This window comes from Nomascus leucogenys, chromosome 4 (assembly GCF_006542625.1).
Source record: "Nomascus leucogenys isolate Asia chromosome 4, Asia_NLE_v1, whole genome shotgun sequence".
NCBI classification, from domain to species: Eukaryota; Metazoa; Chordata; class Mammalia; order Primates; family Hylobatidae; genus Nomascus; species Nomascus leucogenys.
This window is the reverse complement of record NC_044384.1, coordinates 138,934,823-138,957,433: the sequence shown is the minus strand read 5'-3', so window position 1 is coordinate 138,957,433 and position 22,611 is coordinate 138,934,823. Positions and strand designations below refer to the sequence as shown.

The 22,611-nt window shown below is 38.4% G+C and overlaps 1 protein-coding gene across 2 annotated transcripts in view; it reads right to left on the bottom strand.

The window, feature by feature from the left end:
• Positions 1-1,506: 1,506 nt before the first annotated feature.
• The window catches only part of LONRF1 (LON peptidase N-terminal domain and ring finger 1), a 34,958-nt gene continuing 13,853 nt past the window's right edge, over positions 1,507-22,611 (bottom strand). Inside the window, exons 3-12 of one of the 2 annotated variants that reach the window (XM_030812361.1) lie at positions 21,739-21,861; positions 18,485-18,634; positions 17,385-17,625; positions 17,186-17,282; positions 15,768-15,882; positions 12,237-12,358; positions 9,676-9,834; positions 9,410-9,572; positions 5,914-6,066; positions 1,507-2,846 (exon numbers count right to left, since the gene is read on the bottom strand). In XM_030812361.1, coding sequence (XP_030668221.1) covers positions 2,688-2,846; positions 5,914-6,066; positions 9,410-9,572; positions 9,676-9,834; positions 12,237-12,358; positions 15,768-15,882; positions 17,186-17,282; positions 17,385-17,625; positions 18,485-18,634; positions 21,739-21,861 — 1,482 coding nt within the window. In that variant the 3' untranslated portion in view covers positions 1,507-2,687. The remainder of the gene's footprint in view (positions 2,847-5,913; positions 6,067-9,409; positions 9,573-9,675; positions 9,835-12,236; positions 12,359-15,767; positions 15,883-17,185; positions 17,283-17,384; positions 17,626-18,484; positions 18,635-21,738; positions 21,862-22,611) is intronic. The other variant, XM_030812362.1, reaches the window with a different exon arrangement.

The following is a 22,611-nucleotide window of genomic DNA, read 5'->3' as shown; positions in this document are numbered from 1 at the left end:
CAGTTCCAGGTGGAGTCCACTGCCTGGAGTAAGAACATATGGTCCTTTTTCCCCCAGCCCACCCGTGGCCGCCCATGGACCGTCAATCAGCACACACTTCCCCTCCTGAGTCCATAAAAACCCTAGACTCAGTCAGACTCAAACAGACCCTCAGGACTACCAGCTGCAGGAAGGAGCTACCCACTGCGGGTCTCCTTGACTCTTCTGGGTGACCTGCCTGTGGAAATGAGCTACCCACTGCGGGTCTCTTCTCTGCTGAGAACTGGCCACTCTTTGGGATGACCTGCGTGTGGAAAAGAGCTACCCACTGAGGGTCTTCTCTCCACTGAAAGCTAGACACTCATCAAGACGACCTGCCTGCAGAAAGGACCTACCCACTTTGGGTCTCCTGAGAGCTGTTCTATCACTCAGTGAAGCTCCTCTCCGCCTTGCTCACCCTCCAGTTGTCTGTGCACCTCATTCTTCCTGGATGCAGGGCAAGAACTCAGGACTTGCTAAATGGTGAAACTGAAAGAACTATAACACAAACAGGGCTGAAACACGTACCCCCTTTGCCCCCCCACTCACCACATTGTAGGTGACAAGAACAGCTGCAGCTATTTGGGGAGTCCAGACCTAAGGGGTGCCTAAGCCAGGGCTGTGACACCCTCTTTGGAGCTCTGTGGTTCCTGGCATCTCCAAGCTTCTTGGTGTCACAGTGTTCCCCTCGTCCAGATGTGGGTGCCTGCAGTGGAAGCCACATGTGGTACATCTGGTCCAGCTGCAGCCTCGCATGAAGATGCCCACCCCAACACAGCAGCTGGTGTGCCTGGCTGTGTGCGGTGTCTGGGCCCAGCATGCACTTACCCACACACCGCTCGCTGCTCCGTGCCTGGTTCGCTCTTGGCAGGTGTGGGATCTGGGCTGGTAGCAAAAGCCAAGCACAGCCTGCCAGGCTGAGTGGCCAGAACAAGCCCAGTGGGCATGAGCATTACTCAGGCAGAAGGTGCCATCGGCCACAGATGTTTCTGGCTGGCAAAGTGACACCCCAAGGATCCTGTGACAGGAAGATCACTTGAGCCCAAGAGTTTGAGGCTGCAGCAAGTTATGATTGTGCTACTGCATTCCAGCCTTGGCAACAGAGCAAGATCCTGTCTCTAAAAAAAAAAAGATGATTGACTGACATTTGCAAAATCCTAGCTGAGGAACTGGGGGCAGAAACAGTCCAGTCTATGTAACCAAGAGAAGTCTCAAATGGTGAGGCATAAAAGAAAGAATTTTAGCCTTACCCTAAAGGGACATGGATTTTTAAAAGGTTGAAAAATAGTGCTTTAGGGATGGTTCTGAGGCCTAAACCCTCAATAAATTGCTTTTTTTTCCTCAAAAAATAAAAATGGCCAAAGTTTTTGGAAACCATAGCATATATCTTAATGCCACCAAACCACATGCAAAACTCATCTGTTCTTTAACATATGCAGTTTGGTTCTTCTACTGACTTTTTTTTATAACACTGACCTACAATTTAAGAAAAAGTATTAGGAATTTAGCTTTTATTCAAAATTAAATAAGCAAAAGCAAAAATTTTAAGAAACTTTTACAAATTACTTACATAAAAGAAAGTTAATAAGGACAGTCACAAATTTGCAACAAATAATTACAAAAGTTTCTAGGGCAGCATGAATATAAACCATGTCGCAGCATGGTGATCTAACTGTGATATGAATAAGGCATAACTAACATTTGCACCGAGACCAGAATTAAAAACAAAAACAAACTTTAAAAGCTTAGTTCTATATTAAACTTCTTCTCTTTTCCCAGATCCTTAATGGGTTTATACTATGCGTTTTTTTTTTAAAACAAACACATCATGTCAAACTATAAATTACATAAATGGGCAGTTAATGTGAAAAGCCCCTTAAAATGTACAAACTAACTGGTACTGAATTGAGTTCTCCCTTTACCTTTATGTACAATTAAATGTAAACCATATTTTCACAGTTTTGAGTGTTTTATGAATAGATGCACAGTACCATGTCAGGTTTACAATTGTTCCTGAAAACTGGCTCTAGGTTCTGCATCCAATGCCTGTCGGCCACTGTGATGCAAGTATTTACATAAATAAGAAACTGTGTCATAGTCAATAGTCAAGACAGTTCAGCAAGAGCAGTATTTCCAACAAAGAATGATCCTCAACAAGATATTTTACATACTTGTGCAAATATAAGCATTAGGACAGATATATCTGAGGCAAATTCAATTTGCAAAAACTTGTATCGCTACTCTTGTAAACTTGGGCAATAAATGACCCTCAGCAAGTTCTGCTCTCTATGGCTTTTGTTTTAAAATTTTAAAGCCAGAGAAAATGCACACACACTACCCACCCCCGACAAGCAGGCACGCACGCACGCACACACACTCTCTCACAGACATACAGAGTTCTTATTTCATTTTAGAGTATGGTACATAGTGCAACTTCACAATGTAGAGGTTCAACACACATTCAGTGCGTGTTTTTCTGTGCAAGTTCTTAGTGGTCTAAATCCTAGTTGAAGGTATTCATTTGCAGAACCACGATTCAGGAGGTTGAAGGAAAAAGAAAAGTTTCATTACATTTCTGAAACCAGCACTAGATGTGCAAAGGCAGCGGACAATCTGGCCATCAACGCAGCCAGATTAGGGTATGTTTAAAGGGAGATCCAAACAGTTAGTTACTTAGATTGGTCTCTAGAAAAATAGGTCAGTATATGCTGTATCTTGGTCAACCGTTCTTTCAAAGACTTCATTGACAAAACCGACAGCTGGTATCGTGGATCTACAGGGAGAACTGCAAGAAGCCACCAACACCATGCAGGTCCATTAGGGGCTGCCTAAAAACAATGGACAGTTTATAGCATTAATAAAACAAGGATTTATGGAACAACAGTAGCAAACCACCAAAAAATTACTACTTATTGAGCACTTGTACTATGTGCCAGGTGTTATCTCCAATGTCCTTAACAATTATGCAAAGTATAAAATGGGGGAAGCTGAAGCTCAGCAATGTAATGCAAATTGTCCAAGATCTCTCAGCTCATACGTGGCAGAGCCGAGATTCAAATCTAGACCTGACTCTCCATAGTCAACACGCACTCTTTCCTCCTTTTTTTTTTTTTTTGAGACGGAGTCTCGCTCTGTCGCCCAGGCTGGAGTGCAGTGGCGCAATCTCGGCTCACCGCAAACTCCGCCTCCCGGGTTCACGCCATTCTCCTGCCTCAGCCTCTCCGAGTAGCTGGGACTACAGGCGCCCACCACCACGCCCGGCTAATTTATTTTGTATTTTTAGTAGAGAAAGGGTTTCACGGTGGTCTTGATCTCCTGACCTCGTGATCCACCCGCCTCGGCCTCCCAAAGTGCTGGGATTACAAGCGTGAGCCACCGTGCCCGGTCGCTTTCCTCCTATTACACTAGCAAGGCTTCTCGACCTCATGCTACTGACACTTTGAACCAGATAATTCTTTGTTGTGTGCGGCTGTCCTATGCACTAGAGCACATTCCGCAGCATCTCTGATCTCTATCCACCAGATGCCAGTAGCACCTTCCCACCCAGCTGTGACAGCCAAAAATGTCTCCAGGTAATACCAAATATCCTGTGGGGGCAACATGCCCCTAGTTGACTGCCACTTTCTTTTTTTTGTTTTTTTTTTTGAGATGGAGTCTCGCTTTGTCGCCCAGGCTGGAGTGCAGTGGCGCAATCTCGGCTCACTGCAAGCTCCGCCTCCCAGGTTCACGCCATTCTCCTGCCTCAGCCTCTCCAAGTAGCTGGACTACAGGAGCCCGCCACCACGCCCGGCTAATTTTTTTGTATTTTTAGTAGAGACGGGGATTCACCGTGGTGTTGATCTCCTGACCTCGTGATCCGCCCGCCTCGGCCTCCCAAAGTGCTGGGATTACAAGCGTGAGCCACCGCGCCCGGCCCGACAGCCACTTTCTTGAGCTATATATTTAAAGCATTAAGAAATGTTAATTGAGATTTAAAATTTCCTCAAAGTATTATGGAACCCTTGGAAAGATAGAAGAAAAAGGCCCCAGCTTCCAATTTTCTTCAAAAAAGAAACATATCTCCAGTGTAAAGGTCCTAGTGATGCTGTGAGGGCTGACTATTGGCTATTGAAAAAACTAGAAATTTCCATAAAAGGACTTGTAAACCACCTTCATTGAACCTTGAATTGCTATTTATCGGACTGAAAATATAAAGCTTCAGAATGACAAAAGGAGCTATGACATCAGTGCTGATCTCAGTAGGCCCCTCTACAATCAGATTCAGTTTCTATATTTGTATATTGTCTGCTGTCAGCTGAGCATTGCTACCTCCTCATCTGCATTCCACAGACATTAGAAACTGTCTCCTAGAATCCCCTCTCTGTCATAAGGGTCCAGGTTAGATTTGGCCAATGAAAGAAAGGCACTCTTGTTGGGTGTGGAAGCTGGAAGAGAAGCCATTATCCTCCGAAGATTGTTGCAAAGTGTGGGGAGGAACTTTCCAGAGAGCTCCTGGAAACCCCTTCCTCCACTGCTGTAGAGTGAGATAGTGGTGTGGACTCACTGGGATTCCTAAGAATTATAGCCACTTCCCCACTAGTTCTTTAGAAGCATGCTGCTGGCGGTTTCTGATGCAGGATCTCTGGTGGCAGATTCCCTGACTTCTGTAGGTGACATCCCTGACCTTCACTCCCACAGCTCTCCCAACTACTATATGAAGTCTACATCCTGCATCATTCATTCTGGGAATATGAAGGGTGGGTGCTTTTGCTTTCCTGCCCGAATCCTCATACAACATCGCTAACAGAAAGCAGTGATAGAGGACAGGATAATAAAAGGCAAGGGTGGTGAAGGTGATGAGAAAGTTATGTTGAATTTTTCTATAAGCTGTTTTGTTATTTAAAATTTCTTATTCAATATTGTTCTTACCAAAGCCTATTTCTATGATGTTTAATCAGATTCAAGTAATCAGTTAAAACAAATAGATGTCAACTGATAATATGCTAAACAGAATGAATACTAAATTTGGAGATGGCCTAATGTTGGTGTTTCAAGTTCAGGTGAAGGATTCAGTTGGGATTCAGACAAATGTGGACCAACCCTTGAAAACCGGAATGAGGCAGTGTGCATTACAATGAGATCTATTATCTCTCCATCTTCACATATTTACTGACAGCCATTCCTTTGTAAAATCTATCACCTTCTGATCAAAAACATTTAATTCAATTCAAAATGCTTATGCCTAAACCGTAGTGCTTTAGTGAGTCTATGATCAGATTTTCCAGGAGCCAGACCCTTCTTTTATGCCTCCTGCAGTTTTGCTTGCACAGAAAGTGACAGATACACATTCATTCGACTAAGCTTAAGTGTAAACCCTAAGTACCAGCAAGACTAAAAGAATAATAGTTTCACGAGGAGTGAGGTATTAAACATGAAGAGACAAAAATGAATCGAAGTGGTTGGGTCAAATGTTGGGAGATAAAAAGAAAGGTGAGAAAAGATGTTTTAAATGTATAGAAAATGGTAAGTCTCTCTGCTGTCAAAGAATAACATCAATAGGGGATGGGTTTGAAGGCATGGTTAGTTGTCTCACAGTCACAGTTTCTAGATAATAACATCCTGTTTTTAATTCCTTACCCCTCCTAAAAATCCTCTTAACGACTTGCTCCCTCTCTGGCGCTCTCTCCTACAGGCATCTCAGCTGACACCTATTTCCAGCCTCTACCTGTACAGAATGTAGTGGAGACCACTGCTCTAGAGAACTCATGATTGCAAAGACCAGGTGGGGCTGGCGCGGGGGAGGGGGCAGTCAAAGAAAAAGGAGGGCAGAAAGGACAATGAAAAAACAAATGTAGAAGTTTGCAAATTTGGGTTTACAAAAAAGTGACTTTCGGAAGAACAGAAAAGCCACCATACCTGAAGGTTTTCCTCCCTCTCAGGCATTGATCCAAAGTGCTGAAGAATTTGGCTTCGAAATCTGTCTCTTAAATTCTGAAACCAGCTGCAGGCTTGAGAGTAAACCAAATCATGAAGCTCTCTGAGATTCTTAATCTCATCTTCATTCTCAACCTAGAAATACAATAGTCAGTAAGACTTCTGTGTCTAATCCCCCATCCATATGCCATATGCCAACCGACACAAATGGAAAAAGGCATGAGAAAAACAGGGCAATACCTGTTTCAGTGCTGACCTCCCAGAGAGTATTATTCCTATGCTATAATACATATTTCTGTCTCATATAGGGCCGACCAGACTAAAGAAAGACAGCAAGGCCTGACCTATGCCTAACCTTGCTGACTTAGCAGTGCAATATTGCAGAACCCTACAACAACCCCCAAGTTGGAGGAGCAACATTGAGAGTGAGTTTTGGTTCAAAGGTCTACACTAATTTGGAATTCCATTTGTCTTTATGGATCAATGGCTTTTGAAAGCAGTGGAACAAAAAAGTGGATGATAGTTGCTACAAAAAAAGAAAAGATAAGTGGTTAGGGTGTACATGACATGACAGAAAGTAGTAACAGGAGGAGTCCAGGCACAGTTACATCTTTTACTAGGGAACTGGGTCAAAACACAAAAACAAACGAAAAGCTACAACAAATAAGTTAGCATATAAAGCCAGTATGTCAGAGTCAATTACACAATGATGAACTTCTGCTGGAAAGGCCCAAGGCTATGGCTACCTCTGGAACCCCTCAGTGTATTCTTTAGACTACTGGGTCACCAAACTGTAAATGTAAAATTCATTGCATCAGGCTTCCATCCTGAGATAGAAGAGTAGTCTCAGAGAACACAGGTGGGAAGATCTAAGTTTAACTTATCCATCTTATATCGATTTCTTTAATGCACACTTACATCCCACTTGCTATGTGCCAGGTCGTGCTCTGTCTCATATGCACAAACTCATCTGAAAAAATACCAGGCCTGACTCAGCCTTTCATACTTCAAAGATGACTCATTTAAAAACAACAAAGGGACTCCAAAAACATTTTGAAATATAAAAATAAGACTACAGCACACCAGAGACAAAAAAGCATACTTTTTACTTTTGAAAGATTTGAAATGAAAATTAAAACTAAAGTTTAAAGAGCATCTGTTCTGCATAACAATGTGAATGTACTTAATGCCACTGAAGTGTGCACTCAAAGATGGTTAAAATGGTAAATTTTATGTATACTTTAGCACAATAAAAATAAACTTTTAAAAAAGGTAGAGGAGCCACACAATTGAAGAATTTTGGTCCTGAAATGACTATACAAGATCCGGGCCCTTGCTAACATACACTGATAGGAGCAAGAAACAACTTAAGCCTTGTTAAATCTTTTTTTTTTTTTTTTTTTTTTTTTTTTTAAAGCATCTGGCTTTGCACCCTCACAAAATTCAAGAAAACAAATGACAGGCTCTGGTAAACAAGCAATGATAACAATTATAAGAGTCTGTGATGAGCCGGGCGCGGTGGCTCACCCTTGTAATCCCAGCACTTTGGGAGGCCCAGGCGGCCGGATCACAAGGTCAGGATATTGAGACCACGGTGAAACCCCGTCTCTACTAAAAGTACAAAAAAATTAGCCGGGCGTGGTGGCGGGCGCCTGTAGTCCCAGCTACTCGGAGAGGCTGAGGCAGGAGAATGGCGTGAACCCGGGAGGCGGAGCTTGCAGTGAGCCGAGATTGCGCCACTGCACTCCAGCCTGGGCGACAGAGCGAGACTCTGTCTCAAAAAAAAAAAAAAAAAAAAAAAAAAGTCTGGGATGAAAAATGGAGCTGGCCAAAAAGCAGGCAGAGACGCTAAGTCTCTGCCTGCTTTTTGGCCAGCTCCATTTTAAAATCAAGCTTTTAAAGTCAAAGAACTTTACTGTGATAATTTTAACAGAACTTAATATTTCACTAGAAGTCACAGAAAACAGAATTATATTAAGAAGAGGAAAATTTGCGATATAAAACAAATTTGAGAAGGTTTTCCAGAAGGGACAAGAAAATCATTATATAGATGAAGACATTATGATGAGGAAAAATTACTAGACATTCAGAGGACCAAAGAGGACTCGTTTATAAATACCAAATCTGTAATACTTTTAGAATGTGATTCTATTGCCTACATGTTTGTAAGTATTAATACATATAGTCATGTAATTTACCCATATACTCAAGTGATTTTGTCATCATATCCAATATGTGAAGACATAAATTTACATAAAACTGAAATATGCTTATTAACTTTACAAAGAACCTTTAGCAAGTGATTCCATTAACCAAGTATGCCTGAGGCATAGATTGTATCAATCAACTCAAAATTTCAACTCACACAATACTTTCGGCCAACTGCACAAGACAAAGTACCCCCATATTTTTATAGTAAGATAGGACTGCCAAAGTCAGACTAATCAGGTTTATCAGCAGAGAGCCAAATGGCATAATGATAAAGCTCAGAGTCTGAGTCAGAGAGTTTGCTTTAATCATTTTTGTTACATTATCTACAGGATCTCAGGCAAATTAATTAACACCTCTGAATTGTACTTTCCTCATCTACTATTTCATAGAGTTGTGAAAATTCTATGAGTTAATGTTTGTGAAAATACCTAATGCCAATATCCAATAAATGCTGACGAAATGAAGGGCCTAAACAGATCAATGAACAAGTGAAGGGATAAGATCTATGTTTTTATAATGCCTTTCCAAAAGAAATTGCCTTCAAATTTCTATTTGTAGCATCATGAGTCACTTCTCCGGTTCCTAAGGTAACTGCAGTAGGTAAACTGGGTATTGCAAACATCAAAAGGGCCACATTAACCCTATTATAGAAAGACATCACAAAAACCCTACCCCGGTAAGATATCACCAACATGTACACTGACAGCACTTTCTATGTCTGCCCCAGGGTCTTCACACAGCATTCAACTCTATTTTTATCATTAAGGTTATCTTAGGCACAAGAACAAACTTAATATATAAAACAATTCTTGTAAGATTTGATGTGTTTACATTTACATCAAATTTCAATCTACTAATTCCATCAGCTTCAACTACTAATACATTCAATAAAACAGGGCAGAAATGTAAACCTTTCAAAACTTAGATGGGTTGTAAGTTCAACTTACTCAACCACTATTGTTAAGTACCTATCATGTGTATACACACATGCACATGTGTACATATACACATACATTCTAGGCACTGGCTTGGTTGTTAAGTCTGTAGAAATAAAGAGAATCTATGTTCTAGTCTTCCAAGTTCTCTTAGAATGTGCAACAATTTCAGAGCAAGATACGAAAAAGGTAACTTGGAGCACATTCTCATAACAGTGGTAAGGCTCTCTGCTAAGAACTGGTTCATGCACCTAGAAAATAGCCTGCATGCCTGTACCAATCCCTGGAACAGGATATACGAAAGTATGCTGGCAAAGCACATTTTAAAATACCTTAACATCTTCCAGATATTCAATGTCGGCAGTGCAATATCCATCTTTCATTCCTCTTTTTAAAACCCTAAACCGCTTTCCTCCAACTGTATCAACCACAGACCTTCCATCAGGTAAGAAATGCACATTTCTAATTTGTAACATACAACCATAATCTGCAAAACTAAAAGAAAACCTTGATTAGTAACAAAGTTGAAACACAAACATGCAAGTTCTCATCCATGAGAGGTCTAACATAAATACATTTAAGTTCACAAAAAGCATACCTATTTTGTGTATCACTGACACACATGCCAAACTGTTTGGTTCCAGTCTGTATACTTCTTCGAATCATCAATCTATATCTTGGCTCAAATACATGGAGAGGGCAAGGCACAGTGGGGTAGGCCATAGTGCAAACAAATATTGGAACATTCTTGGTCAAGCTAAGGGAAAAACAGTTTAATTACTAGAATTCATACAAGAAAAATATTACCAAACACATACAAAAAATGAGTGAGGTTTATAACAGTAATGAACTAATGTAAAGCAAAAAAAGAATTAGTTCTCAATAAGGTGGTTTTTATTCCTGGCAAGAACAAGAATCAGCACCCTGTTCATTAAGCTCACACTGATGAAATACTAATACTAAAAACCTGCTGTGATCCTCGTATTTGTAAGAGTAAATTGAATTTTAAGACACCAGATTATCTTACAGAGCTAAGTATCTTTATGCATCAAGAGAATTTAAGTAATATTTTATATTAAAATCTGTTTTACATATTTTTAACATGACAATAAATACCTTTTATCCAAACACTCATAGTTACTCTTAGATAACAAAAGTGAACCCCCACAACAAAGAGCAAATAATTAAAAATTCTTAGCCATTATGTTCAAACGCAAGGATCAGAAAACATATTCTGATAACATTTTTTCCAAATAATTAAAATGATACAACATTTTTCATTGCCAGATTGGTAGAAAGAAAGAGAAGGATAAAGGCAATGCCCAGTTCTGTCTGAGGTATAGGAAAACTGGCAGCATGGGGACAGTCTGAAACAGCACAGGCACGCTAAAGAACATGGCTACAGACAGCAGAAACGTTACGTTGTTGCAGGAAATGTTCATGTTCTTGGAACCAACCAGCTTATTTTCAGACATGAGTGGACAAGTGCTATATGAATGTTCACTGTAGCAATGTGGATAGTAACCAAATTGTACAATCATAAAGAGGAGACTAGTAAGATCAATTATGGTACATCCATAAAACAGAATACTGTGTTTCCATTAAAAGATGATGTGTAAGAACTGAATTAGAAGAAATGCTTAAATTAATGAGAGGAGCAGGTTTTAGATACCGATCATGAATAACATGATCCCATCTTTGTTTAAAGCCTATTTATACATACTACATTCAAGTTTGGAAATATGTATGCCAAAATGCCAACAGTTGATTCCCTTTGGGCTGCAGATTATGGCTTTTTTTAAATGCTCATTTGTATTTTTGAGTTTTTTTTCAAAATGACCATCAATTACTTATACAGACATAAGGTGAAACATGTTTAAAATATGTGTTTTAAGAAACAGCCCCATTAGTAAGCAGCTGGACACCCTGTCGCTTCTCTTCTCTCCAACACGCAGCTCTGTGTGACTCCCTCCTCTGTCCTTTGAGTCTACCACTCTTCCGTGGGCGGGCTGGTTGTGTCACTGTGTTTAAATTTTCAAAAGTATAACTGCAGCTTTCTTAAATCTAGATGCTTCAGCATTGATCAGAAAGGTTTATAATTGTCATATCAGAGTATTTTATAAATCACACAATAAAATATCAATTCTGTGAGAAGACAAATCAGTATCTATTTCTACAAAGAAAAGAATGGAAATCTTTCTTCTGTGGAAGGCCCCTGGCTCACTGAAGACATCTGATGGGCACATGTTGAAAAAGGAGTCCACAAGCACAGCTTTTGTTAGAAAGTAACATATAAAATGTTCAATTTATACTTTTGAAAAACAATGGAAACAAAAAGTTGTTAAATAAAACAGCATATAAAAATTATAATTTCGTTTTTTAGTGTGTTTAATTAAAAGAGAATAAAAGAAATAGAGTAAAGAAATTAAAAACCCGTGAATAAAATTTAAAGAGACCCAAGTGACTGGTCAAAGAGGGAAAGACATTTAGGGAAAAGAAAGGGAGAAAAACGGGAAAGAATAACAGAAAAGGGACAACAAGCAATGCCTGGCCCTATCTACCCAGCTCCATCAGCTGCTGCGTTCTTTGCAGAGTGGTCTGCGTTACCGAATCTCAAAGTTACCTCGAGATTTTCACCCTCCCGACACCAACTCAGTTGTGCTCCCAGTCAGTATCTTCATTAATTGAGGATTTGGCCTTGAACACCCCTCTTCCAATTTCAATCTCAGATCTCAAAGTTTGGAAAGCTCCCCTCCGGGCCTCCATGTGACAGAAAATCCCCTGCTAATCTAGGTTACTGACCCTCAACCTTCCTCTTGCCCTACCATGACACATGAGAGACGCCATCACCACCAATGTCACTGTCACCAGCGCCCCCTCTTTATTTCCCATTCCACTGCCTGATGGCACTGTAGGAAATTCCTCCCCCGCCTAAAATACTGCTTCAGCCCACAGAGCTGAGTCAATAACTCCCTATAAAACATCCGGATGTTACCAAGTGAACTTTTATAAAATTCTGTCTGTTGAGGACCACGGAAACAGACCAATACTTCTTGACTAGACTGAGATGAACTTAAGACAGGATCCAGCTTGCGGTGAGGTTTTTCCTTACTATTAAAGGGTAGTAGTTCATAATTTTTTTTATGAGAAGAAACTTACTGTGAGAGTTCAGCAGTTTCTTCATCATATATTTTTTTTCTCTCAGACAGTTCATCAGGCAGATACTTCACTATTAATTCTTCCAACAGCTGTGTGACACAGTACCTCCTATCTGCTAGATACTAAAAGACAATATTATTTTACATTCCAGCAGTGGTTTTCCTACAGTATAAAACAGGCAACACAGTTAACTGATATATTAAAGCCTTTATTACATACTTATACCATCAATTCTGGATTAATTAGTGAGGGGAACATTACAATGGATGATGCTAAGCAAAAAAACCTGTCTGAGGCTTTGCTCAAGAGCATTAAAGATAGTTGGCTGCAACCTGAACCAAGCCCTGTACAGAAGAACTCCGTCCTGCTGTGACCACAGCTTCTCTATTAGCCGCAGAGGGCCCTGCCCCGCCATCTTCCACAACAGAGGCCCTTTTCCATCTGACAGCTCACGGGCACTAAACTATCATTTTAACTGAGATACAAAAAGGGGATAAGTAATAAATAAAATAACACATTTGCCTTAAGAAAAGCAAAACATCTGTTTTGTTCCCAATTTCAGACACAGTCTCTAGATAATTTTTCTTTCAGATTTTTCTTCCATTGTCACCCACTATTGAGTAAAGGAGCGGACCTCAACTCTGTCCTTGAGTGACCCAAGGAAGGTGCGTTTCTTGGGACACTATCACTCAGACCCTTATCAAGATATTGCTTTTCCTATATGATCCATCCATCCCAGCTCTATATAAAATCTTACATTTGCGCTGACCCCTAAATACTCTGAAAAAGTACTATCCTCATGCATTTTTGTGTCATTCTCTATTCCAACTTACAAAAGCCATCTCCCTCACTCCACCTATGAAAAACTCCTGCCTATGTCTATCCTTCAAGGTCTGACTCCAATTTTACCTTTTTCACAAACTCTTCCTTAATTATTTTTTTCTTTCCCAAGAACCCATATTTTACTGTTTTTACCACATAGTAGGCATTGTAGCTTGTAGTATATGTACACGGATACATGGCATCTCTGTAGTTAAACTAAAAATTGCTCAGGGTAGGGCCAGGGACATGGTCAGGGTGTATGCACAGAACTTTGTACAAAGAAAATGCCCAATACATATTCATTTCACAAAATTAGTGAGGAAAACCTCCTGGGAAACTATCACAAGATGAAGCCATCCTTGAATCTGCAGTCAGTAAAAGCAAGGGTTTTGTCATTATCCAATGGAGAATAGATGGGGAAATGCGAGAGATTGGGAAATTGGTGGTGGTTTTCCAAGTTGAGCATGAATCAGGGCTTGTTAAAATACAGACTAATGAGCCCTATGCCAGAGTCTCTGAGCATATGGGGTAGGGTCCAAGAATCCATGTTTCTAAAAAGCTGTCAGGTGACAGATGCTGCTGGTCAGGGGAGCATGGGGAGAGGTGGCCTTGGGCAGGTCGTATATACACAGATAATAAGTGTTTATCACAAAATTAATCAAATTAGATATCATAAAAGCAATTCCATTATCATTTTCTATTAAGTTAATAAAAATGTTTAAAAATCTAGGGAAATACAGCCACTCTTACATTACTGATAAAAATCTCAATAAATGTAACATTTCTGGGGATGAGGCAATCCAACAATTGGTTTTAAGGGCTTTATAAATATATGGCTTTTGATCCAATAATTCACCTCCCAAAAATTTAACCTAAGGAAATGGTTATTGCCTTATTTAAGAAAAGCAAAACGTCTGTTTTGTTCCCAATTTCAGACACAGTCTGTAGATAATTTTTCTTTCAAATTTATCTTCCATTGTCACCCACTATTGAGTAGAGGAGCAGACCTCAACTCTCTCCTTGAGTGACAGATACATAATATCTGTCATAATATCTTTGATTATATAAAGATGCATAAAATCATTAATTTTAAATGATGTTGGCAAAAGCATGGTATATAAAAAAGAGAACAAGAAACCTTATATATGCAACAACAAGGAAATGTTACATCACTGGACTATTATGCTGCTATAAAAACCATGTATCTAAAATAGATGGAAATGGAAAAATGAGCAAAATAAAATGACAAGTAGGAAAAATGTAAAACTGAACACCATACCAATATTTTTTAAAAATATATGTATTTTGAATTTACAAATTATATTATGCAGGGTATCTTCAAAGTCGGAAACAGGATATTGCTAAATAGTATGTTAGTTATACTTTCAAAAAATATGCTTAGTATACATTTTTCAATCTCCAGACATTTTTTAAAGAGGGAATATCCCTAATCAAAGCAATAGATCTAATATAATGCCAAAAACCGCAATTACTTAATTGCACCAACCTAAGAGTTAATCTGGAAAAACAAGCATCACAGTTATCCTGGGGAGTATTTAAATAAAGTCTGGAAAAATAGCATGTTTAGAGTACTTCATCTAAAAACATTGAGCCTATTAGCTGACAATGTAACTAACAAACTCTTTTAAGAATAAATTTATCTGATGTTTCCTGACTTTGAGAACATTCTAAATATGCTTTCATTTTACACATCAGTTTGTTATATATGTAAGACACATATCAAATGTAATAACAGACATGCTATTATGACATCCGTACTGAGTTGTTTTCTATATAGGAAATACTGTATGTATATTCATAATGGTTTTATGAATTTTTCAATTCATATTTGGAAGATACCTTTTTTTAAGCAATCCTGTCAATCCTCAGAGACAGAATCACTTTCCCCAATCAATGCTACAAACTGCAATTGCCTCTCAGAATCACAGGGTGATCTGCAGTCACTCAAGCACGATTAAGAGGGTGCTCTCTCCTCATCAATTAGAGAAGACATCCACTGAGATCTAGCTACTTTCCTATCACAGGTTATTAGCACTGATCACTGACTCTACAAGAAGCAGAATAGGAAGCTGTAACTCCCTCTCTTCTTTCCAATCTACCAGTTTTCTAGAGCTGCACTGTCCAGTGTCGCAGCCATTAGTCACATGTGCCTACTTTAAGTTAATAGAATGTAAATATAGTTCCTCAGTCGCACTAACCATATTTAAAAGCTTAATAGGCAAACATGGCTAATGGCTAATATATCAGACAGCAAAGATATGGAACATCTCCATCAATGCAGAAAATTCTATTGAATAAAGTTGTTCTAGATGTTAAGGAAGCTGAAACAGTCCTCATATCTGGCTAATTATTGAGGGTTGGACGCAGGGCAATAGGGTTTCCCCAGTGTAGTCATCACCAAAATTGAACTTATCCCTGACCAGGTAACTAACCATACCCACTTATGTTTAAAAAAAAAATTAAGTACAACGGGTTTGGTCTTCAGCATCTGTCTTCTTTCCCCCCATCCTCTTCAACCTCAAGTTTCTCCAACATTAGCATATGGGTAATAAAACATTATCCTTGTTAGTCACTCAGAATATAGAATGTAATTCTGAACATGATCATCACTACTTCTATGGCTGAACAGAAATTAAACCATGCCACCAAACTTAAGACCAACAAACAGACACGTATACAAATATTTACCTCTTTTAAGCTTTCTTTGCAAAGAGGACAATATGGTGCATGATCTAAACAACGCTCAAGACAATTCTTACAGAATGAATGTCCACAAGGGGTTGTTACTGGCTCAAAAAACAACCTGAAATCAACCACAATACATGTTAGTTTTCACATTAAACTATCCACAGAAAAGCTTGTACTACTATAGAACCATAACACTAATCTCTATTTAAAGGAGGAAGAAGGAGGGCCCAGCAGGCAGGAGAGGAGGGAAGGGGGCAGTGATAAGTGTAACCATACCCTCCAGAATGTTTTAAAATTTCTCCATCAACAAAGGCCTCCTGCCAAGGGCCTAGAGCCAAGGGCCTAGAGCTGTCCTGACTAACGCAACAGCCCCTGGACACTATGGCTACTAAGCACTTGAAATGTGGCTAGTACAAGCTGATATGTGCAGTGAATGTAAAATACATACCAGATTTCAAAGACTTTCTGCAAAATAAATAATGTAAAATACATCATTAAAAATTATTAGTTAGCTTTTGTATAGCCTTTAGATTCCTATTTTAATATCAACTTAAAAATGATTCCTTAATAGGTTTGTAAGAGGCTTATGATATAAAACTCACAAAAAGAATGATCTAATAAATAATGCAGTTGAATCCTAATGTTAGGCTTAATACTAAATGTATTATTCAAACATTACAGAAAAACTAGTTTTACTTATTTTCTGAAACATGATAGTTTTGAATTTGCTAGAAATAGATTTAGAGGTACTTTAGGAACTGTTTAGTATAATCCCCTCACTTCATAGATGAAAAAACCAAGGCCCAGAATTAAGACTTGCTCAGGAATGTAACTGCTACCAGCCTAGTGTGACCAGCACTAGTCCTCCTGACCTCGTATGAATCTTTTGATCCTACACAATTCATGTAAATGAGAAATGTTATTTCAAAACATTTAGTCTTTTAGAATTATAGCATTCTGAATAATGGAAATCCTTATCCTTATGTTACTTTAAAAAGACTTTATGGTTAATATACATTAATAAGATAGGATCATATACATAAAATACATAATTAGAATTCATACCCAAATTTGAAACCATGGAGATAGGTAAGTTTCAATAATAATAATATTTATAACTTTCTTAGTACTTTACAATTTCCCAGATTCCTTTTATACTGAAGCCATGTGATTCTCATAACAATGAGATACAGGCTATGCAAAGCTTGACCCCACTTTCTAAATTAGGAAACCTGAGGTTCAGAGATTCAGTTATTTGCCCAAGGCATGAAAGGTAAATCAAGGACTAAAATTTATGTCTTTTGATTTTTATTCCAACATTGTGTTACTTTACATTGTCTATTATTACCTTTATCTACACTGTATTTTATGTATACTAACATAAAGTATTCATCTTCTATAAAGTTTTAGGTGCTTACCTCATGCAGAGAGAACACTCAAAATCTGAGACATCGATTAATTCTTCTGGAATATCACCATAAGCTAAGGAAAACATACAGACTTCATTGGGAGTTTCTATTAAAACAAACACATGGGGTTTTCTTCTTTAGGAAAAACTTTAAAGACTATTCCGACTACATAAATTTATTTTACAGAAGGGTAGAGCAAAATTTTTACCTCCTTGTTTTTTAAGCTTATTTCTTCCATCTTCATTTACAATCACATCCTGTTCTAAAAGAGACAACTTTCTTTTCAGCAGAACACCTTTCTCTTGAACGGACAGAAAAGGTTCTGAGGACACTCTTTTTAAACAGTCCTCTCTGGCAGGCATTTCTGTTGAATTTATAGACTGTGCTGACTGAGCACGGTTTAAGCTTCCTTTGACAGGCTCCGAAGTGACCTCTGGTATTTCTTCACTCTACAAAAATACAATAAACAAAGGTAACTGTATTTCTTTACTATCCTTTATTCCTCTCACCAAGAATCAAAGTGAAATGAAATTTCAATGCCTTATAATGCTCATTTTAATGTTCATTTAATAGCACTAACTTGATTCCAACACTGTGACAAGTAAATGATTTTTGCCAGCACAGTTGGCCCTCCGTATCCACAGGCTCTGCATCCGTGGGTTCATCCAACTGGGGATAGAAAATATTCTAAAAAAAAGCCTGAACATATATCGACTTTTTTCTTGTCATTATTCCCTAGACAATACAGTATAACAACTATTTACATAGTATTTACATTGTATTAGGTATTATAAGTAACCTAGAGATGATTTAAGTATACAGGAGGATGTGCATAAGTTATATGCAAATACTGTGCCATTTTATTAATATATCAGGGACTTGAGCATCCTTGGATTTTGGTATCTGTGAGAGGTCCTGGAACCAATCTCCCACAGATACAAGGGATGACTGTACTTACACAGCCCTAGAAATCAAGCTGACTTATGTTATAATGAGGTTTAAAAATAGTTATGCTATAACACAGCTGTTCCTACCCTGAGGAAACATAAATGCAATGTTCTATACATATTTCTAAAGAACTAAAAGTTTTCTGACATTCATGTAACCTAAAACTGTGATTTATTAGCAAATATTTTACACGAAAGATTTTAGTGTAAAATAAAGGCTATGGAAAAAATTCTACTAAGATAACTAACCAGGTTAAAAGTACTTAAGTAGGTGCTAGTACTTGAAACTAGGAAAGTGAAGATCTTAACTTGTAAAGAAATAGATACGCTAAATTCATGATAACCTTGTCTCACCCCATACCTGCTTTGGGCTAGGTTCACTGGGAGACTGAGACTCTTCCATCACTGAAGGATAATCAAAAGGTCTGTTTTTAGTACATGGTAATGAACTCCAGGAAGATTCCTTCAGGCCTTCTTTTAAGTTTTCAGGTAATAATAAATCACATAAAATCTGTAAGAGAAATATTAAAAGTGGTAGAAAATATAAAATATTTGGTTAAGGATAATTTTGTATAAATTTACCTAATTAAGAATATTTAGAAAGTTTGTAGCAGACATTTTTTCAATGAGCAGGAGGGGAACAAGGTAAGCAACACTGTAAGTTCAAAAGTCTTGCAAAACTAGGTGTCCCTCATGGGATCAAATCATCCGCAAAGAAACGATTCAAAACTTTGAAAGGGGCCGAGCACAGTGGCTCATGCTTGTAATCCCAGCACTTTGGGAGGCCGAGGTGGGCGGATCACGAGGTCAGGAGATCTAGACCACGGTGAAACCCCGTCTCTAGTAAAAATATAAAAAAATTAGCCGGGCGTGGTGGCGGGCGCCTGTAGTCCCAGCTACTCGGAGAGGCTGAGGCAGGAGAATGGCGTGAACCCGGGAGGCGCAGCTTGCAGCGAGCCAAGATTGCGCCACTGCACTCCAGCCTGGGCTACAGAGCGAGACTCTGTCTCAAAAAAAAAAAAAAAAAAAAAAAAAAAAAAAAAACTTTGAAAGGAAAGCATGGGAGTAGTAAGTCTCAGGATAAAGGTTGATCTTTTAACACAAAGACTATAAAAAGATCTTAAAAGAAATATTAAATATTTATCTCTGAATCTTAGTGAGCCCTACCCTATCAAAATAGTTCATGGTTCACCTCAATGTATATTTATGAAGTTGGCCTTGGGGCACTCGTGCGAACTAAACTTGGACTTCTAACTACAAAACTACAAAATTCCCTGTACTTACACTCAATTTAATCTCTCACTGAATAACTAACCTGTGTGGGCAGTTACTGCTGCCTAATACTTGGTTAGGAGCACCCCATGGCAGCTTCCCTATAATAGCGAGGAAATCAACTGGGAGACAGCTGGAAAATCAAATTTCTGGATGCTTATCTCAGGAATGTGCCTAAAACTCCAACAGAAACAGGTTAAGATAGGGGAAGAATGCGGCTAGAATAAAATGAAAGGGATTCTGATATTTTTGGTTGTCAAACTGTATTTATAGGTACAGCACATATTAAAGTCTAAATTGGAGGTTCGGTTTTTCAGCTGTTATCTTTCAAATACACAAAAATCAGAATAAATCACAAATCATTCATGGAAATATAAACAATGTAGATAAAAGCATGTATCTTTGGTAGGTGCTCAAATACTCCATTTAATAAGCAAACATTTAAAAATCTATATACACATTTACATTTCCTCTGTTTTAAAAAATATATTAAACACACATCCACCCTAGAACCCAGCAATTCCACTGCTAAGTTTTTGCCAAAGGGATGTAAAAACATATGTCCACAAAATGACTTGTACAAGAATACTCATAGCAGCTTAATTTATATCAGGAAAAAATACTGGAAACAATCCAAATGAAAATCACTACTAACTGAAAACCACAAATTCCATTATGTTCATACAATGGAATACTTAAAAAAACAATAAAAAATGACTAGATGTATCTAAAAAATATGTTCAGCAAAAAAAAAAAACAAACCCAGACACAAAAGAGTATATACTGTTATGATTCCATTCCAATGAAGTTCTAGAATAAGCAACACTACTCTACAGTGACAGAAATCTGAACAGTAGTTGCCTCTAGGAGCATGGGATGGAGGATTTACTGGAAAGGAGATGAAGGTACTTTCTAGGGTGATGGAAATATTCTCTGTTTTGAATGGGATGAAGGTACTTTCTAGGGTGATGGAAATATTCTGTGTTTTGATTGGGATGTTTTGATTGGGATGCTGTTATACAGATATACACATTTTTCAAAACTCACTGAAGTGTAAAATCCATGCATTTTATTATATGTAAATTATACGACAACTTAGAAAAAGTATATTGGAGAAAAACAAAATATTCTAAACCATTATTTGTTTTGCATCTACCTGATCCTATTAACCAGCAAACAAAGAGTTACAGAAATAGAAGGATGTCTGGCAGCATGCAAAATGCAGAAACACATGCTCTCAAAATTAAAGTTTGCAATCTTACTAAGAAGATAACACTAATGAACATAGAACAGTCAGAAAACAGACAATAGTAAACATTTTCTTCTTACATCAGTGGGCTAGAATGTATATGCAAACAAATCTCATAGAGGCTATACCAATGCCAGCTGGATTCTTAAGGGGGTTGAGATCTGAGAATAATCTCAAAGTTCTCATGCTTCCGGGTACATAAACATCTCCTGGGATGCTTCTTAAATCACTGCTCCAATTTCAGAGATTCTGAATCAAAGACTTGTAGTTGGTGGGCCCAGGACTTTTTAGGTGTAACATGATCCCCACACGATTCTGACAAAAAGCCACACTCTAAGAAACACTGCAACGGTGATAAATAATGTGGCATGTTTTGAGTATGTGGAGGAGAGCATCATGACTGGGACCCTGAATTTGTATTACCATAGATTTTCTCAAAGAATTTTTTGAAGATATTCTGTGAATAAGTCTTGCAAGAGCTGAGTGCTATTTTATTTCATGCTGGCATATCAAAAGCTATGAAATGTTCTGGAGAAACCTAATTAACTTGGCTTAACCCAACACTTCCCAAAGTCACTTCATCAGACAGCTCCCTTCCTTCCCCCATGTCCTATTTCAAAAAATTAATAACTACTAACACACTACAAATAGAACAATGTCTAGAAAGTGACACATGGAGTATTGAAAAAAATAAGGCAAAACAAGTGGACTGGGCAATACTATTGGCAATCCTGGGGAGTAAGCAAAGGTTAGACCCGAAGTAAAAGGCAAAAGGCAGGCAGTAAGGCTTCTGTGCAGGAACATCGTGATAGTAATGCTTAATTAAAGACCATCAGTCTGGCTCAGATTGAACAAACTATTAGAAAACTAACCAAAAAAATGCACTGAAATATCTGTGAATGAAATATTTCGATTTCAATAACAACTCAATATAATACGTATATGAACCTGAAAACCACTCAAATTGTCACACTCGTTCCTAAGTTAGATTTATTTACTACTTATGTTCTTATTCCAACTTTTATTAGCATTTTTTTTAAACCTGTCTGTCTCTTAGCCCTACCTTGAACTGTAATTGTTGGTAAACTGATTACCTTTTGTACTTGCAGCTTTGCAGGTGCAAAATCTTCATCAAGGGCTAAGCACTGAAGAAAGAGTTGTAAGGCATCACCTAAAAAACCGGCATCGCAGAGTACTTTTCCTTTCCTGAAGTAGACCTTCAATAAAAGCACATATATAAAACCTTTGTGGTAAGAACTGCTTTTTAAAAAACCATTACCAAGTAAAGAAAAACAACAGTCTGCTCAGCAGTGCTGACTTTGGGCTGGGTTCGGTAGCTCACGCCAGTAATCCCAGCACGTTGGGACGCTGACAAAGGTGGATCACTTGAGTTCAGGAGTTTGAGACCAGTCTGGTCAACATGGTGAAACCCTGCCTCTACTAAAAATACAAACATTAGCCAGGCGTGGCGGCATGCACCTGTAATCCCAGCTACCTGGGAGGCTAAGGCATGAAAATCACTTGAACATGGGAGGTGGAGGTTGCAGTGAGCTGAGATCACACCAATGCACTCCAGCCTAGGTGACGGAATAAGACCCTGTCTCAAACAAATAAGAAAAGGAAATGTAGATTTCAAAATTCTGAATAATTGAGGCCAAAGCATTTTAAAGGCATACCTACACATTACCCTAGAGAAGCACTAACAGGGGAACTGAGGCCCAGACAATGACTTTTTGACCAAAGTTTCACACCAAGTCAGAGCTTGGCAGGATCAGAAATACCATGTCGCCACACTTTAAGGAAATTACTGATTTAAATATTATTGACTTAATAAGAACTGTTTGAGGGAAAAGGAAATTATATGTAAAGTTATACTGACTTTAAGAATCCATCAAAATTAAAGAAATACTAAAATGTGAAAAAAATTTTCTCTTAGATTTAGGGCAATATGGTAAATTTCTTCCAAG